Genomic DNA, 26,037 nt, shown 5'->3' on the forward strand with positions numbered 1-26,037 from the left:
GAATGAATACATATTTACACATTTCACGACTGCACTTTCCAGACACTGTGAAAACAATTGCCCCTAGACTTTGCTCTGAAGCAAAAAGTCATCAAAGGAAGAACGTCATCTTGGACACAATTGGTAGTAGTCCTTCAGTTCAATAAAAGAATAGGTTTACTGCTCTATAAACTTTGTATATTTAAAAGAAAAACCAGTTCCCCCCTCAAGTTCCAGTTTCTGCTACCTCAGATAATCAGGAATTTCCCAGAATTTTAGGGTTATATTACAAGCAGCAGCAAAAAAGAGAAGCAAAACAGCAGATTATATAGTTCAAACTTTATTTTCAAGGCATTTCAGTGACTAGTTCTTGAAACTTTCCTATTAACTGATTATTACATTAGACTCGGGTTGTCTTTCTCATTTTACAGAGACAGTCTAATTACACAGGCCTCCAAAATTTAGGGTCAGAAAAATTTTTCCCAAATTTTATGGTGGTTTGATATGAATTTGAGGTGCTGATTCCAAAAATGGCATCTGTTTTGCCCTATCACATCTAGTTTTGGAGGTATAGTATAGCCTCATTAGTGAATGGTTCAAGCAGCTTCCTCATGAGGAAGCCATGGTATAGGCTTCCTCATGAGGAAGTTGCTTGAACCATTCACTAAAGAGGCTACACCGTGTCTCCAAAACTAGATGTGATCAGGCAAAATTGATGCCATTTTTGGAATCGGCACCCCAAATATACCGAGGAATTGGTGTAACATTTAAGGAAGTAAAATGTGTGTTGGCCTGTGTTATCTCTTTAGTCCTGGTGTGTGTGTGAACCTAATCTACAAAATTAGCACCATAGGATACCCTCATGTCCTCACAATAAATAAAAACAAACTGGCAAATTCATTAAAGGGAACAACGGAACAAAAAAAAGCATAGCCTTTCAAAGGGAATGTGCTTCCAAATAAGTCTGATTCTGCCTTCCTGGTACCTGCTTAAAACTTTGGCTGAAACTTCTAGTTTGAATCAAGAAAGCTTTCTTCCTATATTCATGTTTTCTTCTTTTCCATATCTCACTTGCTTGTCACTGCATCCACTGTCTTTTTTGTTTGTTTGTTTCTCAGGCTACAATCCTATATACACTTTCCTGGGAGTAGGCCTCATTGAACTCAGTGAGACTCACTTCTGAGTAGACATGCATACGCTTGTGCTGACACTCTCCTTTTTGATCCCCACTTATATTTCTTAAATCTGCAGTTGTATCTTCACATCATTTGATGTATTCCAAGTTCAGACTTCGTTAGGCTTAGCTGTTGAGATGGTAAACCTGTGACAGGGCTGTACCACTACCAGGTGCAACTGAGGGCTCACTTGATTGAATACTGTATTCTTCTATATGGAAAAATTACCCTTCCTGTAGAGAATTACATGTCAGGGAGGAATGTTCTAGTCTAGCTTGCCCCTAAAATGCTTATTCCATGTGCAAGGAATTCTTTTGTCTAGAGGAGCATTCAATATGAATGCCCCAGCCTGCAGTCAAAAGTGGTACAAGAGTACTTGCTCAATGAGAACATGGCATGTGCCTTGTTGGATAGTAGAATATCAAAGGAAAAAGTCCAGTGAAAGAGACACAGGCTGCAATCCTAACCACACTTTCCTGAGAGTAAGCCCGATTGAACAAAATAGTACTTCTGAGCAGACCTGGTTAGGCTTGTGCCCACAAAGTCTTCCATTGCTTTGGACCCCAACAAAAAATTGGTTGTAGCACAACGTCGGGTCACACAGATATCTCACAATAAAACAGAAAGAGACAAGAATCATAAGATCTTTGTGTGTGTTTCTGCCCTCCCAGCAAGTAATAGCATACACGCAGCAGTACATTTTGAGAAGAATTGAAGGAAACTCTAGCCAGCCTTGGAGATAGGCTTTTATATAAAGTGGCACATATGTATAAGATATGCCAGGTATGTTGTTGCAGCACCTGCTCATGAACCAAGTGTGATGCAACCTGAAAAAGATTTTAAACTGGGCAAAAAGTTCTGCCAACCATGCTAAAATGTTAAGCTATGCTGTGTTAATGTGCGCTCCATAACAGTAATTTAAAAAATCAGAATTTTAATGCATCTAAATGAAACAAAAATAAAAATAAAAACAACCCTGTATTCCCCAAGTGCTAAGTAATTCCATTCCAAAAAAGCAGGAAGAGAAGTTAGCAAAACGTGCAATAATACATATTGAATCAAAACAACAGTTTTTTTGTGCACGTCTGTGCTTGGTGTTTATTCAGCTCTTCGTCCTATGGTGACTGGGCCATTTGGGCGTGATAAGTCTTGCAGGCCTTCCTCATCCAAAGCCAAGATGTCTGGTATCTCATCAGATTCTGAAGACAAGTCCGAGATACTGAAATCCGGAACCTGCAGAGGAAGAAACTCAAATAAATATGAAGGCAACATTTGAAACATTTCCCAGAAGGTTGTGAAGCTATGATCCAAACTGAGAGGATACCAGGAACAAACCAGCAATTATTTTCCATTTGAACTGCTGATTTACGCAAATATAGGACAATTCCCACCCACCCACCCCCACACACAAACAGAACAAAGTACTAAAGTTATGAAAAAGTCTTACTGTCTGTGCTGTAGGCTTCACAGTAAGAAATAAAACAGCCCCATCAATCCTCTAATTTTCCCAAGTTGTCTTATTTCAATATTGTAAGGAACGAACTAAATATAGTGGTAGCTTATTTACTATTTGTTAAAGCTAGGTCAGCCCCAGTTATCTATGTTGTGAGGTAGGGTGTAATTTTTATTGCAAAAGGGAGGCCTGGGTAAGAGAATAACTAAACTTTATTTAATTTATTTATACTCCGCCTTTCTCCCTGGAGGGCACCCAAGGCCCTTCTGTGCCCAATGCTTCCCTTATCGCAGTTTCATCAATTGAGCTCTGATTATCAGGTGATCCCAACTTGGAGAAAAGCAGCTTGTCAAGAAATAATGGGGAACAAAACTGTGGGGTAACAGGAAGGATCTCCCTCTACCCCACATCCTGCTCTTGGTTAACCTTTCTGCTGGTCTAATCATACATGATTAGAGAAAACACAGATTTAAACCAGGGCTGTGGAGTCAGTACACAAAACCCAAAATTGCTTCTGACTCCACAGCCCTGATTTAAACAAATGGTTCTACTGCTGTCACATCAAGTTTTACTCTCAAAATGTTGTCCTTTTGCTGCCTCTCATATGATTCTCTACAATTCAATATCTGTGCCAGCCTTAACCTTCAATTCAATTTTTAAGCATCAACCCTAAACAAAAATGAGTAAGTAATTCAAATTTCTAGGTGCAGGACATAAGGGATTATCACTGGGTGGTACCTAGTTGCAATAACTGGAGACAACTAAAACACGGCAAAGCACTACTAGCAATATTAATTGGGAAACAGGCAACAAGGAGCTGGGGAAGAACTGTTCTTCTGAGGTAGAGGTAACCTGACCAAGGGGTCTCCTCCATAGATTGTGGTGTTCCTATATGCAAGACTTACAGCACTTGCGTCTCATTGTGTTCAATGTGGGCTAATCCCAGGGAAGTGTATAGGATTGCTGCCTCAGAGACATTATGTAGGTTTCTAGCATCTTCTCAGCAAATCCTGGGGATGCAACTACATTTGTGTTGTTGATCAAAAACAATTCCAAACTGGTGGTAACTACATAAGCTGTGCTGTGTGGCAGGCTAACTCTGCAGCTGAAGTCTCTTCATTTCACCTAACACTGTTTATGAATAAAATTATAGTTTCCCAAAAATGAGCTGCATAGTTAGATTTCTAACCAACCTGCTTCCAGGTCTCACTGCCTTCTTCACTATGACCCAGTTTCAACATATTCTGTAGCCATTTTGTCTTGAATACGAATAGAAACAATACTAAAAACAATTCTACAGTACAGGTCCAACCTTGTTATACACAGATTTTTATATACAGATTTGACTCAACACAAATGGCCACTGTAAATGAGAAGGAATGTGCTGGTCTCTGGAGAAAGGGAAAAATGCATCCCTTTAGTTTAAAGGGATGCTTTTCTTACTGTTGTAGAAAGACAGTCATGTAAGCAATCATTCCATTCTTCAGCTGAACCTGGCAAATGCAAGGGGTCCTTTGCATTTCTAATTGCTGACTTCCTCTCTACAATAGTAAGGAAAGCTGTTTTTAAACCACAATTGTAAAGGTACACAGTTTTTTTTAACTTTTTATTTAACACAGGGAGTCCCAGACTCAAACTCCTGTGGATGTTGAGGCAAGACCTTATTCCATTAGGAGCAATGGAAGGGCAAGAAACCTGGAAGTGGGTCTTTAAATTCATTTTTCCACTGTTTATTTTAACCGCAGATCTTTTTTTATTCACTAGGGGTTCTGGAACAAGGACAACCTATACATTGTTTATGTAAGACTAGTGTTTATACAGGTATGCATGTTATGATTTAAATATTCTGGAAATTGAAGAGAAATATAAACTGCTACATTATAACCCTTCCAACTCATAATGGAGTCATTTAAGATTGCAAGCCTATGCACACTTTCCTAGACATCCCATTGAATTGACAGGGCTTACCTCTAAGCAGACATGCATACAAACTTCTGATACAAGTTGTGTTTAAAAGAGGGGAAAAGAAGTAAATATTGAAAAATCTCCCAGTTGCAGGTGAATCCACCAAAAAACTTATTCAGTAGAAGAACCAAGTAATGAAGTCATTATTATGAAGTTTGAAAATTGTGGTTTTTTTTTTACTCAGAAATAAGCTCATTATGTTCAGTAAGACTCAGCTTGCAATCCTATCTTACCGGAAACAAACACCTCAAGCTATTACAACAAAAGGTATGAACTTTCCTGGGAATTATTTTGGTGTACAAGAGACTTGAATATTGTATTAATATTAATATAATGTATTTTAAAAGTTTATATTAATATTAAGAGCTTATGTGCACATTTATATGTAAAAAGTTTATCCCCATTTCTCTTTGCTCCAGCTGTTTATACATCAGAAACCCACTCAAGTTTCAGAAGAAAGGGAGCTTATTTCATGTAATGGCTAATACCCTCAGTTTCAAATTCTACTTAACATTACTCTTTCTAATGCATCAGACTATCCCATAATGACCAGACACACAGCTGGATCTGTGCACAAGTTACATGTTCTTTAGTGAGATTCTCTTCAGACAGGTCCCCGATCCCAAACACTAAAGCAGCAACTAGAACTTTCAAGCTGAAAAAGTACATTTAGGACTTGATACGCCCATTGCTTAAAAGTCAATGGCTTTGCAGCATATGTAAGCTTGAAGTGAAAAATGTTTACAAGAGAGGCCTGAGTGCTTCTATTTTTGAAGTATTGTGTGTAAAGGAGTGCAAGGAGTGGAAAAACTATTTCATGAATTCATTTTTTGCTGCACTTGAAGAAAGTCAGGGTGTTTATATGAACTCTAGTTTGTTTGTTTTTTTAATTCAAATCTCACATCACTATCACCAAAGGAATATGGACATGTTTCCCTGTTCATGCAGTTAGTGCTACTGACAAAGCAGTGTTTGGCATGTATTACATTGATTACTTTTGTATTTTTCTCCTACAACACATAAAAACACACATCAGTACAGGTCTATCATTTGGCCAAGTTACACCTGGGTTATACGCAACATCATTTACTCTTAAATCAGTGTTATGGCATTTAATTCCTAAGATTACACCAAGACGGCACTATTTCCAAAAGGAACAATGTACTTTAGAACATATTCCAAACATTTCTTATATCAATTGACTAGGGGCTTGCAGGGAGGGAACTTCAAGTGTAGCTCTACAACAGATATTTGCTTCTGCAAGGAAAGTTATTAGTACTCAGATAGTTAGCATGGCTTGTACAATCTAAATATAGGCCTAAATCATTTTGCTTAATATAGCAACCTGAACAATTTTAATCTAAAACTTGTGAACTTTTATAGGAAACAATTCCTGTATCCCAGTTTACACAAGCAAAGCCAATATGTATTTAATCAAGAAAGTAAAAGCTGGTCTTCTGCCATGCTGTATATTTAATTGAGGCCAACAACATGCATTTGACTACATTTAAGTTAGAAGCTTGAGATTAAAACCTTGCACTACAAACAGTATCTTGTTGCATTATGAAGAGCACAGTGTCTTGTCTTATTCTACTTCCACTGAGGCCTCATTTCCACATACAGTGGAATAGACTGTACTTTTCAGACTACAGGTGAGAGTACCACTTTTGAATGCTTCATATATAAAAGTGGCTCCTGCAATTATTTGTAGGTTCTAACTCAGTTTATTCTGTGCAGTACCCTGGTTTGTTAACGTTTCCACATAGGGAAGACTTCAAAATTGTGAATTCAACCAGGACTTGGAAGTGGTAGAGTCCGTTCTCCCATCTCAAACTATCACTTCAGCCAGCTGCATGGGTAGAGCAATCCTAAAGCTTTTAGACAGTAATTATATTGTACTCTAGAACAGCAGCACTCGAACTTTCGGCCACCATGTGCCTAGAATGCAATCCCTGACCGAACTGCATCCGAGCATTTCACCCGGGTGCTGTGCAAAGTCCCCCTCAATAAGGGGACAGGGACTCTCTGGGCAGTTGCATTGTCTGCCTGGTGTCCCAGACGGCAGTGCAACAGGACATCCAGGCAGACAACTGCCCAGAGCGTCCCTGCCCCCCTGAATGAGGGGGACTTTGTGTAACGCTGAGGCAGAACCAAAACATTTAGCTCACTGTGCAGATGGATCTGTGCAGATGCTCTAGAATATCCATTTATACCCAATTTAACAATACAAATAAACTTGGTGAAATGAGCAGGGTGTGTTCCTTGCCTCCCCTTTTAACCATGAACTCCCCCTGCCAGCTTTCTCCTAATTTTGGTGTTTGACTGACAGCTGCATTGGAGCTAGGAATGCTTTTAGACTGGGGAAAAACCTGAGTTTTAATCAAGATGTAAGAATTCAAGAGTACCTGTAGGTTGTTGACCAACAGTTGGTCAATGCTTATAAAACACCATCAACAGTGGATAGAGAGGCAAGTTCAGAATAAAGAGTAGATTCAGACTAAATAGTAGAATCAGAGCAAGGAAATGCACACATTTCCTTATATAATCCTGAAATTTATTCCTGATCAGGAATGATAGGACTTATTTGATCATACAGCTGGTTGAAGTCCAGAGAGATTATCTCAGTTCCCTGCTAAAAGCTCTGGCAACTGTAGAAGTGGATATCAAAATGCTTTTTGAGAGTTTACTACTCAAATGTTCATGTTATTCCCTGAACACTAGAACCGGACAGTACCAGCCAATGGTGGCATACCAAGGGCAGCCAGAAGATGAACGGTGCTATATATACACAGAGTTAGTTTTCCAAAGGACATAGCTTTTATACACCAAGGATATTACAAGTAGTTCTTGGTGATTCAGATGTCCACATGTGACTTACAAACTGTAACATTGCTTCTTAAGCCTTATGGCATATTAGTCAGTGAATGGCTTCATGAGCAAAACTTTCAATAGTTGGCTTGGATGCTTTTATCTTGATATCTTTAGTGCAATAGACAGCTGGCTACCAGTTTCAAAGAGTAGGTACAGTATTTCTAAAAATCCAATGTAAGCTGCATATCTGCAGAGCAGAAAGCACAGACACCCCCAAAGCAGTCACTGAACTAGATAAGGGTTCTTGGATGTCTGAAGACATGAAATGCTTGTAAAACCCGATGGACCATCAAGACTGCATAATATGTATCAGTACCACAAGAGACATGGTGCCATGATCTTTTTTGTACAAAGGCAACCCACTGCCAAGCCACAGCACTCCCACTGAGGAACCCCTGAGCAAGAGCTTCAAGGTGCAAGCTAAAAGCAGAAGCTGGAGTGATAAATGCTGGAAGAGAAGCAAGTACTTAGACAGCTGGATGAAAAGCCCCAGGCAGGAAACAAATGCAGCAGCAACATCTAGCCCATCTATTTACATGAAATGTTAGATGCTGATTAGTAGAGCAGCAATTTTAAACCAGTTTTAAAACAAAGACCCAGTTCAATAGTCATTGAGTCACAATATTTGTTTAGTATCAAAAATATTTACACCATTCAAATGAGACAGACTTTGGCTGCTGAAGCATTTATTACTAAAGCATACATGTGACATTACAAGGTAAGGCACTATAGACAGACAGACTAAAACACCCATGTACAAACAGCATGAATCTTGTATTTAGTGCACAATAGTTGTAGTTTAAATTAAGTGATTGAGTAATACAAAAAGTATTAAATTTGAAAATAAAGTACAATGTGAACCATTGAGAAAGCCTATGAGAAATTCTGGCAGGTATTAGTCATATGCCTCATTCAAAGAGGTAATTTACCTCATGGTAAATTCATCAAGGCACCTGGTGCTAGAATAATTTGGTTTAAAGGGAGATCTAAGGAACATTAACATGCAGGTGTTTTTTTTTTTAAAAAGCAAACTGGATAAGAGTTTCCCATTATGCTGTCAAGAATACACTGTTTTGCTCAAGAGTTCAGAATAGGAATTAGGTTCTTTTTATAGGCCACTTTGACAGATAAGACAGGGCTTCATAACTAGATAGCTAAACAAGGCATTTTCTCCAATGTAATCTGTTGTTTAGAAGCCTTCGAATCTTTCAGTGCTTCCAACCAAAACTCAACTCAAGTCAGTGGAAGCGTCCCAATTTACAAAAACTGTTTGTGAGTGGAAGCTTCAGAGACCACCACCAGTGGAAGTAAGGCAGAAGTCAGAATAAGCTCTCCTATCATATCCTTTCCCCAACAGGTTACATTGCAGCTACAATAGCTAAACCACTTTAAGCTACAAAGGATACATTTGCCATGCTGCAATTTATTTTGTATTTTGTTCAGGCTGTTTGTCCTCCTGGCTGGTCTTTTTCTCCCCTTCACCTTTGTGCTCAGCATTCTGAGTGCCAGCCAGTTGCGGGTAAAAGGGACCTACCAGCCAGTTGAGTGGCGTGTTGTTTACAAGATAATCCATCACATCATCCAACGACTCCTTCATTTTCTTCAGCTGCCCTTTACTGGTGGTAATCAAGTTGTCAGACACTTCGCGGAAGGAAGATGCTGAGTGGAAGCTTCTGTAGACATCTCCTGCCATTGCCCCAACATGGTGAACTTGGTCTTGAACATTCTGCGGCAAGCCCTGTATACTTGACACCAGGGTGAGGCAGGTGGTTTGAAGCTGCTGACTCAGATTCCGAGCAATTGCTAGTGTGCGTGATTCAATTTGCTAGAAACAACCAAAAAGAAAATGACAGACCTTGGTAAGATATTCAAAATTTTCATGTTCTCATTCTGTTAGAATTCCCCACTACCCACTAGGCAAGACCAGAGCTTTCACAGCCTGTCAATGTTAATTACAATGTGCAAGATGAGGTATATCCAACCATGTTAAGGGCCCAATCCTATCCAACTTTCCAGGACTAATGCAGCTACAATTCAGCCCTGAGGTAAGAGAAAAAAACATTCCCTTACCTTGAGGAGGCCTCCATGACTGACCCCTTCCCCCCACTGCAGGCTGCAGCACACACCCCATTGGCACAGCTGTATCAGCACTGGAAATTTGGATAGGATTGAACCCTCAGAATGCTGCTGCACAACCTGCCTGAATTCTCACTCCTCCTTCAACTTAGACATATATTGACTAATGATTCCCACATAAAAAGAAGGACAGTCAGAACTGAAACACCTTGGCTATTACCAAGCTAATTCAAACTTCAGTCCTAATTCTTCTCCTGCCTGTCCATCCACACAGCTATGTCAAGCTGTTTTTCAGTCATTTTACTTGCTGAAGAATTTCACCCTTCTGTCTGCCTTTCCATTTTAGGTAGTGGTAGGATACCTCCCCCCCCCCCCAGCCAAAAAATGTACAATAGTACCACTTATAATGTGGATGTGTTCCTGGAAAAACAGAGCGTAGTGTGAAACAGTGCTATAGGAGTAATTACAACACTGTTCTAATGCAGATTTGTGCACAGTACACAGAATATGCCACTTCCATTTTCTGAACACACAGCATAGACAGTTGTACTTTTTGGCACACACTTTGCAACAGCACTTTAGATGTTAAAACCACTTTTTTTACAATACTATAAAATTTACACCTATGAGAAAGTACTTTTAAAGATTGTTGTAGAAAGCATTACTATACTAGGAGGAAAGTATTGCCTTTCTAGTTCACATCTTTTTGCCTTTTCTATACAGCTTGCCTTCCACTGGGACTGATCAAGACAAGCAGTTAATGCCCAACTGTAACAAGGGGTAGCTTAAGCCTATAGCTCAGTTCTGCACAGCAGCCTTATCAGTGCTGTAACTATGTGGGTCAAGAGGTTAATGCTCTTAATCTTGATCGAGAACTTTCAGTATGTACAGCTCTAGACTGCTACAGCAGCTGAAAATGTGATTGGTGGGCAATCTTTTTAAACAACATTGGAGATCTTGGGTCTATGGGCCAGGTCAAATTCCTTCAACAACAGTTATTTCATTTTCTCAACCAAATCAATGCAAGGTGGGATCTGGAAGAAACAACTGGCAAGGACAGTAGTTTATTCACGGTGATATTTGTAGAGGTTTAACACAGCGTTTCTCAAATGGTGGGTCAGGACCCACCTAGTGGGTGGGTCAATTTCTGGTGGGTCCCCATTCATTTCAATATTTCATTTTTAATATATTAGACTTGATACTGCCATGGTATGTGACTGCATTTGGGGAAATGTTACAGCTCTTTACTTTGAACAGGCTACTATGTATATGCTTTTAACAATGATAGTCAATGGGACTTACTCCTGGGTAAGTGAGGGTAGGATTACAGCCTAAGATTGTTAAAAATTTTTTCCTGCTTGATGATGTCACTTCTGGTCATGACATCACTTCCGGTACGTCCTCACAAGTTCTCATTCTAAAAAGTGGGTCCATGTGCTGAGAGTGTGAGAATCACTGGTTTAACACAAGTATTGCATGACCAACTGTTGGGAAATATTCATCATATGCTTTAGCATACCCATTCTGGTTCAACACCTAGGCCAACTAGACCAAAAGGGTTTCTCTATTAACTAATTTCTCAGTGGTTAGTGCAGGTACTTCCATCAGCACCAGGAAAGGAATGCAGATACACTAATGCAAGAAGCAACAGTTACTAGGGCTTTTCAAATCAAATCAACTTTTATGGGCATACTGGGGCTTTTCTGTAATATGCATGTCTCCTTGGCAGGGAATGTATGCTGCGGACACCTACCTCAGCACTGCGGGAGTCATCCTCATCATTTTGGCCTGTGTTTTTCCTCCATTCTACCCAAGAATTATACAGCTTCTGCTGGGCATCTTGGAGCTTTAGGTTGGCACTATTCATATTCCTTCTGGCATAGTCAATCTGCAACACACAAAAAACACATATTTACATTTGCAATAAGTATTGCAAAGCTCTTTAATTTTCAGAAGCGCTCCTACAACTAAGAAATCTATTGCTCAGCAGTATCAAACCACCTTTAACTTCTCCTTAAAGCTGTCACAGGAGAGTGACAAAACAGGGAGAAAAAACAGGAGGAATATTGCAAGTGTGCATCTTGTTTCCCACCCTTACCGCTCCCAAATGTATATCCCAAATACTAGTGCTCAGGGACAGGTTTCATGAGTGCCGAAGTACATGGCAATACTGTACTTATATTCATGCAGATGTTTTGCAGGAACACAAGCTAACTGCTCACCAATTTAACTTTTACTTCAATATAATCAACCTGCTGCTACAAGTTCTAGCACAGGATGAAACAAGTGTTCTATTCTGTACTACAAGTAGATCCCCACCGAAATAAACAGGGCAGCACACATGGATACAGTAGGCAATGGATAGATACAGGAACCAGATTTGTCTAGCTGGGAAGAATTAGCTGCTGGGCTGCTATCACTTGGGTAGGAGGGCAGCCATAAGGGCCTTCAAGCACAAATAGAAGATAATACTTAGTTCAAAGAAAAAAGCTACCCCAGATCAAGTTTGCTGTCCAAACCATTCATAGAGCTCAGGTTTATTCAATGGGGGTATCTAAGAAAAATTTCACCCTCATGGTTAAATCGAAACAGTTTGCATTAAAACACATAAATAGAACTAAAACCTACTTGACAGCTTCTTTAGAACACACCCTAGAATCAAGTAGCTGCTACAAGTGTCCTATCCTCCATCACAAGCCAGTATTAAAGTAGTAAGCCATCCCAAGTTTTAAGCAGCACAATGGTACGTGTGTAGTTGCGGCACACACATACTCTAGTGCAGTAGATAGGTACTATTACATGTGTCCTTAAAACAAAATATGAAGATTGTTCTTAATTACTACAGACTTGAAGACAACCACTCATCTGGTTGTCTGAAGGTGGCAGGAATTGCTCTCAGGGCCGCAAATACCAACTCAGAGTCCAAGATTTGCATCAAGGTCTCTAGCAAATTGTTTTAAAGAAAGGCCACTGCACACATAGCAGTGAACTTCAAGTTTTGACCAGAAGACACTTGTTTGTTTTACAGAACAGGGGGCTGCTTCCTGGTTACACATATCTAAATTGAGGTTTAATAATAGCAAAAGTCAGCATTAGCTTTTTTGGCTTGCCTTGTGCAGAACTGAGAACTGATGAGAAGTGAAAGAAGTTCTGAATTGTTATATGTTTATCTTTGAGGAAGAAGCTTTAAAGTCTTGTTTGAAAAAGGAGAAATTGCTTTTATGTACAGCTCATTGCCAGGCTTTCCCATTTAAGATGTATGGACTGGTTTAGTTAGCTAATAGATGAGTACTTTTCAGATGTTACAAGGTTATTTCATGCATTTTCAGGAGCTGTAACTAAATGAGGGCACAATCCTAACTGCGCCCTATGCCGGCCTAAGTCCCTTGGGCCAGCATGGGAGGGTCGCAAACATGCCATAAAGCACGTTTGCGCCTCCTCAAGGGGAAGCCGGGCTGGCGTTCCAAAAAGTGCCAGCCTGTGGAGGCTCACATAAGCCTCCACGCCAGCTTCCCCCCAGCTCCTTGACGAAAGGTAGGCGTGGGGGAGGGGGGGAGGAGAAGGGAGGGAGGTGTTCCTGAGCAGGGGGAGGGCAGGAGGTGGGTGGCCCTGGGGGCAGGCGGGTAGGGAGCCAGAGGCGGGGCTGGGATCCAGCAGTTATGCTGGATCCCAACCCCCATTCCCCGGGAGAACGGAGCGGCTTCAAGCCACTCTGCTCTCCTTGGACTTGTGCTAACTCCAGAGGTGGTACAAGTCTGAGGAGACACGTTGGGGCTAGCAAACCTTACCCAGGGGTAAGGGGAAAGTTTCCCCTTGCCTCTGGCTAAGCCACTTCTGGCCACAGTCCTGTGCTGGATACAGCGCAAGTCTCTTGGCTTCCCTGTTCCAGCGCAGGATAGGATTGTGCTCCCACACTGGAAAACTCATGGGTGGGAGAAAGTGGGGTGGAATGGTAGGCTCCAACATGTGCTGAGAACCAACTAAAATTTTACGAAAAGCTGAAATTATATACAGTTGACCAATTTACCAAGTAACACTTACCAGATTTACAGTGTAATTTAGTTGAGAAATAGTTTCTTGGCTTTTGAGCTTAGCCTCTCTAACCTTGATTAAGGCCTGTTGGTAGGCACGTGATCGAACCTTTGAAGACAAAGATCCTAGTCTAACATAGTAACTTGACTTCTGAACTCCAACTTCAAATCCTTCCACTTTTGTGGCTTCTTTTTCTGCAGTAAAAACAAATAACCTGAATAATTAGAACCATACAATTTGCAATCCCAAAGGAAGCCAACACTTCCTATCTTGTTTGTCTGCTCCAAGTTTATTACCATGAGAGACAAAAGCATCTTCCCTTAGGCCAAGGGTGTCAAACATAAGACCCAGGGGGCAGATGTGGCCTGTGGAAGCTTTTTATCCGGCCCTTAGGCTCTCAACTGCAGAGCAGTGCTGAGGAGTTACTGCTATAAGGGCAGCCCACATGAAAATTAGGCTCTCCTATATCTTGAAATATGATCAGGATTTGTGTATTTTCTGTCATTTGTAGCTAATGAGTTCCTAAGTGAGAAAAAGTACTTCGTTTTGTTTGTGACCTGTTTAATGACATCACTTCCTGCCTAATGACATCACTTCCGGCCCTCAGCAGGCATCATGAATGTTGTTTGGCCCTCAGAATGAAACAAATTTGACACCCCTGCCTTAGGCAGCTTTGATAATAATAATAATAATAATAATAATAATAATAACTCTGTATTTATATACCGCCTTTCTGGTCATCGGATTACTCCTCTGACTTTATTCAAGGCGGTTTACATAGGCAGGCGTTTCTAAATCCCTCAAGGGGATTTTTACAATCATAGAGGTTCTCTCTTTCAAGAACCAACAACATTTCAGAATGAATCTTCCTGGTTTGATCTCACTTCTGGTCTCCAGTTCTCTCATGCAGGCTGACAAGCAGCTCCATCTCTCACATGAAGGGCAGCCAAGACGCTTCTTGCTCACACCAAGAGCAGGTGGAATCACTCAGCTGGGCTTGTCAGCTGCTTCAAGGTCTCGCCTTTCTCAGCTGTTCAGGGAGCTGCCGGTGTCCTCGAACTGACGAGCTTCTGATGTTATCTTCAGGCTAACGGAGGCTCTACCCTCTAGACCAGACCTCCTGCCATGGAGGCTGCCATTGGCTCCATGCCATTGCATTGGCTCCTGCCAAATGGCTGCCATTCCATGAATTGTAGCAAGCTATCCACATGGCACATTCCCAGGTTCAATCCCCAGCATCTCCGGGCCAAAAAACTCCCAGGAATGAATATCTCAGACCATGGAATGATACTACAAGTTGGTATATATAATGTCGGCCTAGAGATAACCTTGGTCAACCTTATAAAAGGAAATTTATAGTCATAAGCCAATCTCAGATGGAAACTGATCACCAAAAGGCACCATCCTATTCACAAAGCATGTTTTCCTTATTGCAACATAGTACTGGATAATAATCAACATATTTCACAGACAGGAATTGAAACAAGGAAGTCTTAAGAAGCAATTACAGCAGAAATAACCTACAGACTGACCTTCTAACTTACCTAGTTCTTCCTCTGTAAGTGGAAGGTACTGGTCTACAAGAGTTTCCGATCTACTGAGCGCAGTATCTACACCACTGGTCACCAGACGAACTACCCGACTTCTCAGAACAGTGTTAATGCTGCCATTAACAACAAACTTGGTCAGCTCCACGCTGTCCTGCACAGCTCCTTTAGTCTTGCCCACAACTCCATTAATGGTATGTGCAACACTATTCTTGGCACCAGTCACAGTGGTTGTTACAGCGTCCTTTGCACCAACAACCGCATCTACTGCATTAGCAACCACCTAGAAGAAAAAGTAGGATGTTTTATTGATATCCAAAGAAAAGGTTAAGAAGGGGTAGGATGTTGAAGTTCTTAGACTAAATTGGCTTAATTTGTATTGTCTGGTCAATATGAAAAAGTTAGCTAAGAGCCACCACTGCAATCTGCAACATTTACTCATACACTCTTCAAAAAGCATGCCTTAACAAAAATATGTACACTTTGTTACCACACCCTAATGATAAGTCTGACCGTAACAAACCACCCTGATTCCTAGTATAGTGCTGCCTTGCAAGACGAATGCCTCGCGCAATGAAAAACTCGCAAGACAAAAGCGTTTTGCTATTTTTTTGGTGACTTGCAAGACGAATTTTTCTATGGCCGTGCTTCGCAAGACAAATTTTTTTGCTTTTTTTTTGTTTATTTGCAGTTTGCAGTGATGCCTCGCAAGACGAAAATTTCGCAATACGAAACGACTCGCGGAACAAATTAATTTCGTCTTGCGAGGCACCACTGTATAGGTATTCCAGTTTTCTTCACAGTTCTGTTGGGACCATGTCTTTTTAGATATCTTGCTGTCAGGCAGAGTTTATACACAGAGGCCTCTATGGTACTGTTAAGCATGTTAAGATACTTATTAAATTGTAAGAGAACAATTTATTGTAAGAAGACTTGTGCACAGAATCAGCAAACCCTCCTGGAGACACCCAGTTCTCAGAAGACACTGGGGTTTCTCCTACTCTGAAAAGTCATTCACGTGTACATGCAGTAAACAATTCCTATAAATACCCTGAAGCTTTTCCTTCATAGAAAGGAACAAAACATGCATTCTCCCTTTCTCCCATACTATATGCATGAAGCAAAGGATGTAGGGTATGCATGTGAAGCACAAGACATGATTTCTCAACTCCTGGTGTAGCATTCAAGGCCTCAGGCCTACTGCACTCCTTAGTGGCACTAAAGAAATTTTGTTTTTTTTCAACCTACCTAGTTAGATTTCCCAACTCTTATATAGTTGAGAAGGCCCAAGTGAAGACACAGGTAGAAGTGCATCTAAACTTACCTTTTCAGTTGGCTGATAAAGTATAGGCAACCTCTCTTCAACTTTGTCCAGTCCAATACAAGCATAGCTGTTGGCAACTGCAACTGGAAATATTTTTAAAGCAATTAAGCAAGAACTTGCAATGTTAATATCAGAAGCTGATTCATAGGAAAAGCAAGTATTTTGTAACAGTATATTTAGAACAACAACATCTATTACATCATCTCACTAATCTCTTGAAAAGAACCCTTTTAAAAAGGATCAACATTTTGTGGCTCTCTGCCCGATTATAAGAATAGGTTTCCCCCACACAGACACTCAGGCAAGGAATTATAAAACAAACTGCCAAGTAATGAGAGGCATTCAGAAAGTAAGTGAAAGGGGAACACTAGATATAGTTTGAAACTGGGTTAAGGGTTAGGATAGAACAAACTTGAGCAAGAGGCTTTTTACTCATTAAGGATCTTACAAATCAAAGTTCATTAGACAGAAGTCATTAGAAGTTTAATCCTGGGAGGCAATGCTTATTTGAATTCACACCCAACATCTTTATAGTCTTATTTTATGCATTATAACAGTCCTTCACTGTCTGAGGGCCAAATCCTATCCAACTTATTAGCGCTGGTGCAGATATGTCAATGGGGCATGCACTGCACACTGTGGGGGGGGGGCGCAATCACAGAGGCCTCTTCTGGGTAAGGGAATGTTTGCTTCCTTTCTTTGGGGCTGCATTGCTGGAAAGTTGGATAGGATTGGGCCCTCAGTTAGGCCCAATCACAGTTCCTTAATGCATCTGTATTTCCACTAAGCCAAACCATTTTGGGAAAAATATTCTCTCCACAAGGAAGAAAAAATCTGACATGTGACAACAGTTAGCCCTCATGTCCTTGTTGATTGCTAGTAGTGACACAGCTGCTGCAAAGAGCATTTATAAATGTCAGTCTGATGAAAGGGAGCAGGCAAGGGAACGAGCAATGATCTGAATGTATAATGGGTTCACTGTCCTGAGCAACCTTTCTAGGCTTACTTACACTTCTAAAAAATTTGCTAAGCACTCAGAAGGGGGACGAACACTTGCCATTCTGATGCTGCAACTTTGCAACAAGCAGCTTGGAACAAGTATCTGAAGGACAGTCCATCTGAAGGACAGTCTTTATCCACATCAGTCACCCTGCTCAAGGCACCACCTCACCACTAGGAATTAGTTGGAAACAACCAGGATCTTTTCAGTAGTAGTGCCAAGCCTTTGGAATGGTCTCCCAAAGGTCATCTGTGCTCCTTTTTATCATTCTATCACCAAATCAGACCTGCTTTATCGGGCACACCTTTGGGGAATGAAGGTATTGTTTTCACTAGTTTTACTTGTCATTAAGATTTCTATTCGTGAAATTATTTTTATTTTAGTTACTTGTTCACAGTCATGAATACTACAGTATTTAGAAGGATACAAATGTTTTAAATGCACATTGAAGTCTAGGTAGCAACTGCAAAGGAACTTCCAAATGGTTGACTTCAAGACAGTGTCAGGACAAGCTCAGCTAATGTCACATCATACTGGTAAAGAGACAATTTGCTTTTGATACTGTCGGGGTTCCCCTCCTTCCACAAGTCCCCAACTTACCCAGGGAGGAGACTTCTGGGCCAGAGGATCAGGGAGGAAGCCAGTGGAACATGGGGCCACCTCCCCATAGGCTGCCTGGGCACTCCTGTGGGCGGCAAGGCACAGCAGAGGAACCCTGTGTGCCAAGCCCCCTGCTTCGCCCCCCGCCTTGGAGGAGGGAGGGGGGAGACAGGATGTAGGCCATTTGGCTGCTAGGCAGCCGTCCCTCCCCCGCCTTGGGTGGGAAGGGGAGCACTCCCTCGCCCAACCAGCTGGGGCCTGCCTTGCCGGGCAGGGCACCTGGCTGTGACACCAGGAGCCCACAGCTGGACCTCCCCAAGTTGCCTGCAGAGCTACAGGATCCTGGTGGGCAGGGCCAGCCCACCCCCCAAAGGTAGAGACCAGAACAGAGGCAGCAGCCTTCCCATCCCTCTCAGGAACAACCCTGGCAGCTCCAGGTGAGAGGAGGTGGGAGGGAAACAGAGAGAGGAAGGGGAGGAGTTGTGGTAATCCCAGGGGAGGACAGTCCCAGGGAGGCCCTTTTTGTACCATCCCTGTGAGGGAAGGGGAGGGGCCAAAGGGGAGGGGTCTGCCCTACATAAACCTGGAGGCCAGGGATGACAAGGCAGTTGGGTGACAGAAGAGCAGGCAGGAGGATCTGCTACTAGCAGCCCCTGCTCCTGACTAGCAAATGCTGCTAACCCAAGGAGGGGGAACCGGGTGACACAACCCCCCCTTCTTCTGGTGAACTGTTCTGAGGCCTTCACAAGGGGGTCCCCCTTAGAAAGGCCGGGCAGGCCCTCCCCTCCCCCCACAGGGAGGCCTCACAGATACAAATACAGTTCCCATAAAGTGCCAAGGTAGAACAGAGTGTACAAGTATTGCCTGGTACAGTCTTGAAATAAGTTCATGAGAGTTACTAGTTCACATCTGATCTTTACTTTTGTGTCTGCACTCACCCTCTCTCTATCACACACAAACACACCTACATAACATTGTGCTATACCAGCAGCCTGAAAATCTGCGAAAACTAGGTGACACCAACAACAAGGCAAGTAGCTCGTATTTACAAGCCTGGTCTAAATGCAGGCCTCTAGGACTGGAATGTTGACCTAGAAGTTGGGCTCAGTACATTCTTTGCATTTCATTGATGCAAGAAGGCCATCTGCACTTTGAAAATGAACAGGCAAATAAATAACACATAAGCAAGGTTATGAGCAAAAGATATTAAATAAACATTAGGAAGACAAAAAAAGAGCTGTGCCTTACTTTGTGGCTCTAGCCTTTGGATAATAGGCAAAGCACTGGTCATGGCCACTGCAGTGATGGTCTTCACTCCTTTCTCTGCTATCTCACATACAGATTTCAGGTATGGATGGTTCTCTTTTGTGTTGACATAAGCATAGGAGACCATATCATAGGTGGAACTCACCAAGGGAAGACTGGCCACCCTGGAAACTATATTCTGCATATATAGAAGACAGGGATAGTTAATTTACATCCTTCTCAGGATAAAAGATATACCGGTACTTTATTCTGCTTACTGAGATATACCTGTTGTGCATCAGTTGACATGTCTATCATGTTTTGGTCTGCCATGTTCTCGTCTTCAGCGTCTGTCTGAAAGAAAAAAATATTAAGTTTCGTTGAAAAGTAAAAAACCTAAGCCTTCTGACAATGTGATGATTAAGATTCAAGTAGGATTCCCATAAGCTTGCTCTTTTACAAAAATCAGTTTGAATGTCTAGTTCCAATACTCTATTCTTTGAAGAGTGATCTTTTCCAGACACTTCTGAATCACCCACTCATTTCACGTCTTCCGCTTTGGCACAACATTCACCAGTTCATTCGATAAGAACTGCAGTTGAAGGTTATTTTCATGTATTCATTTTCAAGAATACTTTGCCTTTTTTGCACCTGAAATTTACCTTGTGTTTACCACAACAAAATGCAGAAATGTTAAATTTGAAACTAAATTTTAACAGTTAGGTTTTAAGGTAACTGATAGACTCTAGTAGTTTGCAAAATGCAATTAAACACAAATGTAGTCAGGCAGACAACAAGAATGGCCTGGTTGCCAGAATGACTGCATTGGACAAACAAGAAAGCCTCATGAATTGGCTTCAATTATTTATGCACATTCCACAAACTTCTGTAGAAGTTTGGCAGTGCCAAGCTGTCTCATATCCCAGCAACACAGTATATTTAAGAAATGTTTTTGTCCTCTTATTGATCATTTAGCAAGGATGTGGCAGAGGCAATTCTTGCAATCATTGCAGGTGTGGCAGTATCCTTCTGTAAACAAAAGGACCATCTCTGTGTTAACTGTGAGCAATGACGTGATCTTGCGAGTGTTGCTCTGGAATATTCCTCTAGTCTTAAGTACAGCAGTGCTTCTCTATTGCAAGAATAGAACCCAAATTGTTTCTGTTTCAGTTCCTTTTTTATTTTGCAGAACAGAACAACCTACATCCTGACCACAGCGTACAAAGTTACAACCAGCATTTCAGGGTGAGGGAGAACAGAGACAAGAGATTAAATCCCAGCAAGTTGTCATAGTTCTCTTAAGTTTGATCAGTGTCTGGCAGGATATCTACCCATTCTGTTTCATTAGTCAACTGTGTTCCATATGACAAAAATGGAAGGGACGTTTCCACGACTGATTTGTGATCAGCAAATAGAACAAGCAGGTTTTTAATTTTTAGGTCTCAAAGTAATACCAGAAAGAACAAGTATCTTTTACACTTTATGGAACAGAGTACCGGTCACAAAGTAACCAGGCAAGTTTAAGATAATTATTAACACACAATAGTTTCCAAAAACACACAATAGTTTCCAAAAACAGATAGCATGGAAAAAGACAGGCCTGAAATCAAGGGGCATTTTTAGGCTAACAGCAACTTTTTGTTTCATATCAAAGACACAAAGAAACCTCTTTGACAAACAGCCCTGTACTACATCAGCAAGCATTGCCTTTCACACACTTTCAAGAAAAGTCTGGGCACTGCTAAGATTCGCAAGAAAAACCTGAACCCTAAAACACACACCAACTTTTAACTGTGAGAAAAAAGAAAGAATAAAAATAGTTTAGGTTCCAAGAAGCAGGGTCAAAATTGCTTTTAACACAACTCCCCCACCCCCAATGAAAGCACTGCCATCACAGGAACACAGGGAGCTGCCTTATACCAAATCAAACCATTGAGTTGATCTAGCTCAGAGTTGTCAACAATGGCAGGTAAGATTTCAGACAGCGGTTCTTCTTAGTCCTACCAGAAGATGCCAGCAACTGAACCAGACCAACTGCATGACAGCAAGGGCTCTGCCATTCAGCTGTACTCTTCATCCCCACACCTAGCAACCATGCAAGATACCTACTGTAGAGCTCTCCTCAGAACAACCTCCTGTTCCTTCTTTGCCCTCCAGCCACTCATTCTTGTGCAATGGCCATCTAACATATAGGGTACAGTATAAACAACCTCCACTTTAATGTTCCCGCTTCAACACGGTCCAGCAACAGAAAAGCAAGAACTGCAACTGCAAAGCAGCCCAGGCTGCTGTGTCATCTTTAAAGAACCTCTAAGCACCCCAAGGGCAGACAGTTGGGGGGGGGGTGCGCAATAAATAAATAATATATTGTTCTGGAGTTTCTCCATTTTAATAGATGGTGAGTCCTTGTGGGAACCATTTGTTATTTGATTTTTTCTGTAAACCCCTTTGTGCACAGCGGTATATAAATGCTGCTGCTGCTGCTGCTGCTGCTAATAACAACAACAATAACAATAACAATAATAAGCACAAGACCTTCTAAGGTTCACACTAAAGACAGCTTTTTTAAAAAAAAGACAAAATGTCTGGATTTCAGAATAGTCCGGATTTCAGATGTCTGGATAAGGGGTAACCTACCTGTAATATTAAAAAAAGACAACATGGCTTAGAACAGCAAGGACTGTATGCAGATAGCTCTGCGATTCCCAGGATCTTGGCTTGATCCTGAATTGCAGACTCTTAACAGCCCAGCATAGGCTGTGATGAAGCAGCACAATGATGATAATCATGATAATATCCCATCACAGAGACCCTTTCTTGGCACGCCTCAAGAAGTGGTTTAATGAGAAGGCTGCCACTATAAAGCAGAGAAGCCTAGAGAAATTGTTCCCCACTCCAGCATCTGTTGTATATTGGGGGGGGGGGGAGAGACACACAGAAAGGGCTGGTACGCTAAGCAGAACCTCAAGTCCATTGGGCAGGAGAAGGCTTTGCTTTGCGGCTGGGGAGCAAAGGCTCCCCCACCCGATCCTGGCAGGGCATCGGAGACAACGTGCAAGAAGTGACAGCGGAGGTAGCCAGCCAGCCAGCCAGCCAGCCAGCCAGCCCACCCGCCCCAGAAGCGATGGGAAGAAGCAAGGCACAGTGACAGCTCCATAGCGGCGAGGGCTCCCCCTGGGCTCGGCTCCTCCAGAGCACCCTCTCCCCCAAAGATCCGGATGCCACTATTGGGGCAGCCCGGGAGGCGACAAAGGCAAGGCTACTCACCCCTGGAAAGCCGGGAGGGGCTCCGCCCGTCGCAGTGCCCAGCGCCCCCCCAGCTCCCGCAAGCCAGGCGCGCGCGCAAAAGCACACTGCAGCTGCGCCCCTTCCTCCCCGGCAATTTATGCGAAGAGGCCACCCTGGGGCGGCCGCCTCTCGCGAGATGGCAGGCAGGGCAGGCTGCTGGGCCAGGCTGGCGCCTCCACCGCCGCCCTTCACCCTCCTCACATGATGAGCTGCGGCGACTCGGTCACAGCTCGGCCAGATCAGCTGATCGGGTTCGCGGTGCGGTGCAGAGTCTCCACTGGCTTCGGAGGCGGTGGAGAGCGCGCGGTGTGCAAGGGCTCCTGGCTCAGCACCAGCGCGCCCACCCTAGCCACACTTACCTGGGAGCAAGCCCCGCTGACCACAGTGAGACTTGCATCTGAGTGGACTTGCAGAGGATTGGGCTCGAAGGGCCCAACTTTCCAGTGCTTGTGCAGTGTACGCTGCATCCTGTGGTAGAGGGGCAGACACTGGGGCCTTCTTCAGCTATGGCTTTACCACTGGGCTGCACTGGAGCTGGAAAGTTGGAGAGGAAACAAAGATGTTTCCCTAAAACAGCTGTGAACATTTACTCTGTTGGTGGGAGAAAAGGGTTTTGATTATCCCCCCCCCCCCGGTTTTGGGTGTTTGGGAGTCAGACGCGCAGAAAGCGGAGTTTGCATTCAAAATATACATTATACTTATAAATGATAATCTCTTTAAAAGTATACTAGGTAGGTGATATAGGTGGTATAGGGCTCAATCCTATCCAACCTTCCAGCAGTGGTGCAGCCACAATGCAGCACCAAGGTAAGTGAACAAACTTTCCCTTACCTTGAGGAGGCCTCTGTGACTGCCTCCCCACCACAGGCTGCAGCACACGCCCCACTGGCACAGCAGCACCGGCCCTGAAAAATTTGTTAGGATTGGACCCATAGTGTCCACAAATGCAGCCACAGGGCCCAACCCTATCCAACTTTCCAGCACCAGTGCAGCCACAATGAAGCCTCGAGGTAAGGGAACAAATGTTCGCTTACCTTGAGGAGGCCTTTGTGACTGCCCGGCACCACCACAGGATGTTGCACACACCCTGTTGGCACAGCTGCATCAGCACTGGAAAGTTGGATAGGATTGGGCCCAAAGCCCTTGAGGTTGGCATAAAAACAAACCTAGGTAATATTTAGCATTCATAGAACACATTTTGAGTATTCAAAACAGTTCACCTTGCTAAAGGTAAGTAGTTTCTCCAGTGGGGGGACTGAAGCTCAGAAATATATTGTGGATTGCCTGGCTACCGATGGAAGATTTGAATCATACATTTCCAAATTCACACACTTTTAAATGGTCTATTACCGTTTTATCCCATGCTTTCCCTAGGGAGCTCAGAAGGGCATATTGTATATGGTCTTTCAGTTACAAATCTATGAAAACCAGACAGCTGGCAGCCCATCTCTGTGTTTTGCAACCGTTCTTTGCTGTCTGATCATGTGTTTTTGTTTTATTATTTGTATATTGCACTGTCATCTTGTCATTCCTCCAAGTTGCTCAAAGCAGCAGATGTGGCTCTCTCATTGGTTATCATCAAAACAATTCTGTGAGACCGATTAGGTTAAGAGATAGGAAATGTACAGCCCAGTCCTGAGTTTCCCAGTGCCCAGGGTTGCACAGATGCTGAAATAGCTACTACTGCATCCCGTAGGACTGGAAAACAGAGCTGGGACTACTCAGGGTAAGGGTGCTTACACTCACCCTGTCTAGTGACCAGGTAGCCCCGATCAATCTCTTCGGATCTGCGCTAGCTGTTGAGCAGGCGCAGATTCAAGGAGACCTGTGTCAAGTCTCCTTGGCCAGGAGGTAGAGACGGGATATGGCGGCAGGGCCTGCCACCATCTCTGCTCCCTCCCACCCTGCTTCCTCCCCCGTCACACCCTCCCCTCCCCTGGAACACCTCCCTCCCCACCCCAACATACTATTTCGCCTCCAAGCACTTTCACGGAGCACCAGTCAGCGTCCCACCAGCCTCCAACCAGTGCTGAGTCAGCTCTGGCACTGGAACAGTGCTGACTGTCACAGGCGTGCCCAATCCTCCCCTTCCCTCCTTCTGCCCAGTTTTGCCCTCCCCCCAGCTTGACAAGCCACTCCACAGCCAGCAGAGAACCTTACCACCGGCTGCTCAGGCCCAGTGCCAATGGATGCTGGCCTCAGTGCCAGAGCTGCATGTCAAGTGGTGGCGGTAAAATGCCTTACAGCACTTTTACAACACCCTTTGCCGGCAGTACAAGTTTACCACCAGTGCTGGGCTCCATAGGATTGGGCCCTCATAAAGGAGCTTGGCAAAGCTTATAAGAGATGCCAGTGTCTTCCAGGACACAATTTGAAAACTCTTGCTCTGTTTAGAGCAACTGAAAAGAGCAGTTGCATAAAATAAGAATGGAGCAAATACTCATGCTATGTGCTATGACTTGTATACAATAGGAAAAGTAGCCCACATGTGAAACAGTTCTAGCCTTTTCTAAAGTGTGGGGGAGTTCTTCAGTTACAAAAAGGGCTTTTGACAAATTCTGGTACATTGCCTTAGAAGAAATTTAGCAGGTGATTCTGTGTAGGAAAGGAATGTTCAAAGCTTTCACCGTTATCTTAACACCAGATGACTAAGACCTTTCGACTGATATTGCACATAGCATGATGAAGCAATCAGACCATAAGCTATAAACATTACATCAGACAGCATCTTGAAATTAAAATGTAAATATTTAATGAATGGAAATATAATATATGATCCATAATGCACAGTAGGCAACACCTAAATCTATAAAATCTAAGAAGCAGAAAAAGAAAATACTGCCGGGCACTTCCTGATGGGGAGGAGAAAGGCAGGATATAAATATTTTAAATAACTATTGATCAGTAAGAATCATATGTGTGTGTGTGTGTGAGAGAGAGAGAGAGAGAGAGAACTAGTCTACAGAATAGGATACAATGCCTTCAGATGTTCTAGTATGATTTTGCACTTTCACAAGTGGTATGAAGCTCTGGGATAGCTTTTACAGGCTCATTCTTATTTGGACAAAACAAATTAAGGAGACACAGATACTATTTTATGTTTTCACAAATAAAATTAGTGATTTTTTTCTGATTCACCACCCCCCCCCCGCCACCCTACCTATGGGCCCAATCCTATCCAACTTTCCAGCACTGGTACAACCGCAATGCAGCCCCAAGATAAGAGAACAAATGTTCCCATACCTTGAGGAATCCTCTGAGACTGTGTCCCCACCGCAGGATGCAGTGCATGCCCCATTGGCAGGGCTGCACCAGCAATGGAAAATTGGATAGGATTGGGCCCTATGTTGGCAGGTCTTTGTGGATCCGCCCGTATGTGGGAGGAAAGTTTCCGGCCTCTCTGCCAGCACTCCACAACTCTGTATACTGCCAGAGAGCTGTTTGCAACTGTCTACTGTCCATAAGCCTTGTCCATAAGGGTG

General features: G+C 42.8%; 1 protein-coding gene across 2 annotated transcripts; it reads right to left on the minus strand.

Annotated features, from left to right (window-relative positions):
- Positions 1-303: 303 nt before the first annotated feature.
- Positions 304-22,746, minus strand: PLIN2 (perilipin 2). Of its 2 annotated transcripts, none has more exons than XM_066616812.1 (9): positions 22,535-22,746; positions 19,556-19,617; positions 19,271-19,466; positions 16,423-16,505; positions 15,096-15,381; positions 13,561-13,745; positions 11,273-11,407; positions 8,978-9,268; positions 304-2,387 (listed from the first exon to the last, which is right to left on the minus strand). In XM_066616812.1, exons 2-9 carry the CDS (start codon positions 19,598-19,600, stop codon positions 2,253-2,255), a joined length of 1,356 nt encoding a protein of 451 aa, XP_066472909.1. In that variant the 5' UTR covers positions 19,601-19,617; positions 22,535-22,746; the 3' UTR covers positions 304-2,252. The 2 variants fall into 2 exon arrangements, with proteins under 2 accessions (XP_066472909.1, XP_066472908.1); XM_066616811.1 differs by having other exon boundaries at positions 19,556-19,621.
- Between the last annotated feature and the right edge of the window lie 3,291 nt (positions 22,747-26,037).

This window comes from Tiliqua scincoides, chromosome 2 (assembly GCF_035046505.1).
Source record: "Tiliqua scincoides isolate rTilSci1 chromosome 2, rTilSci1.hap2, whole genome shotgun sequence".
In the NCBI taxonomy this organism is placed as follows: domain Eukaryota; kingdom Metazoa; phylum Chordata; class Lepidosauria; order Squamata; family Scincidae; genus Tiliqua; species Tiliqua scincoides.

Bases quoted from the DNA above. Each gene is read 5' to 3' on its own strand.
- PLIN2 (XM_066616812.1), bottom strand. From the start codon at position 19,600: ATGGCAGACCAAAACATGATAGACATGTCAACTGATGCACAACAG. The intron at 19,467-19,555 runs GTATATCTCAGT...CTATATATGCAG, and splicing joins TGTCAACTGATGCACAACAG to AATATAGTTTCCAGGGTGGC. The intron at 16,506-19,270 runs GTAAGGCACAGC...AAATATTTCCAG, and splicing joins CCAAAGGCTAGAGCCACAAA to TTGCAGTTGCCAACAGCTAT.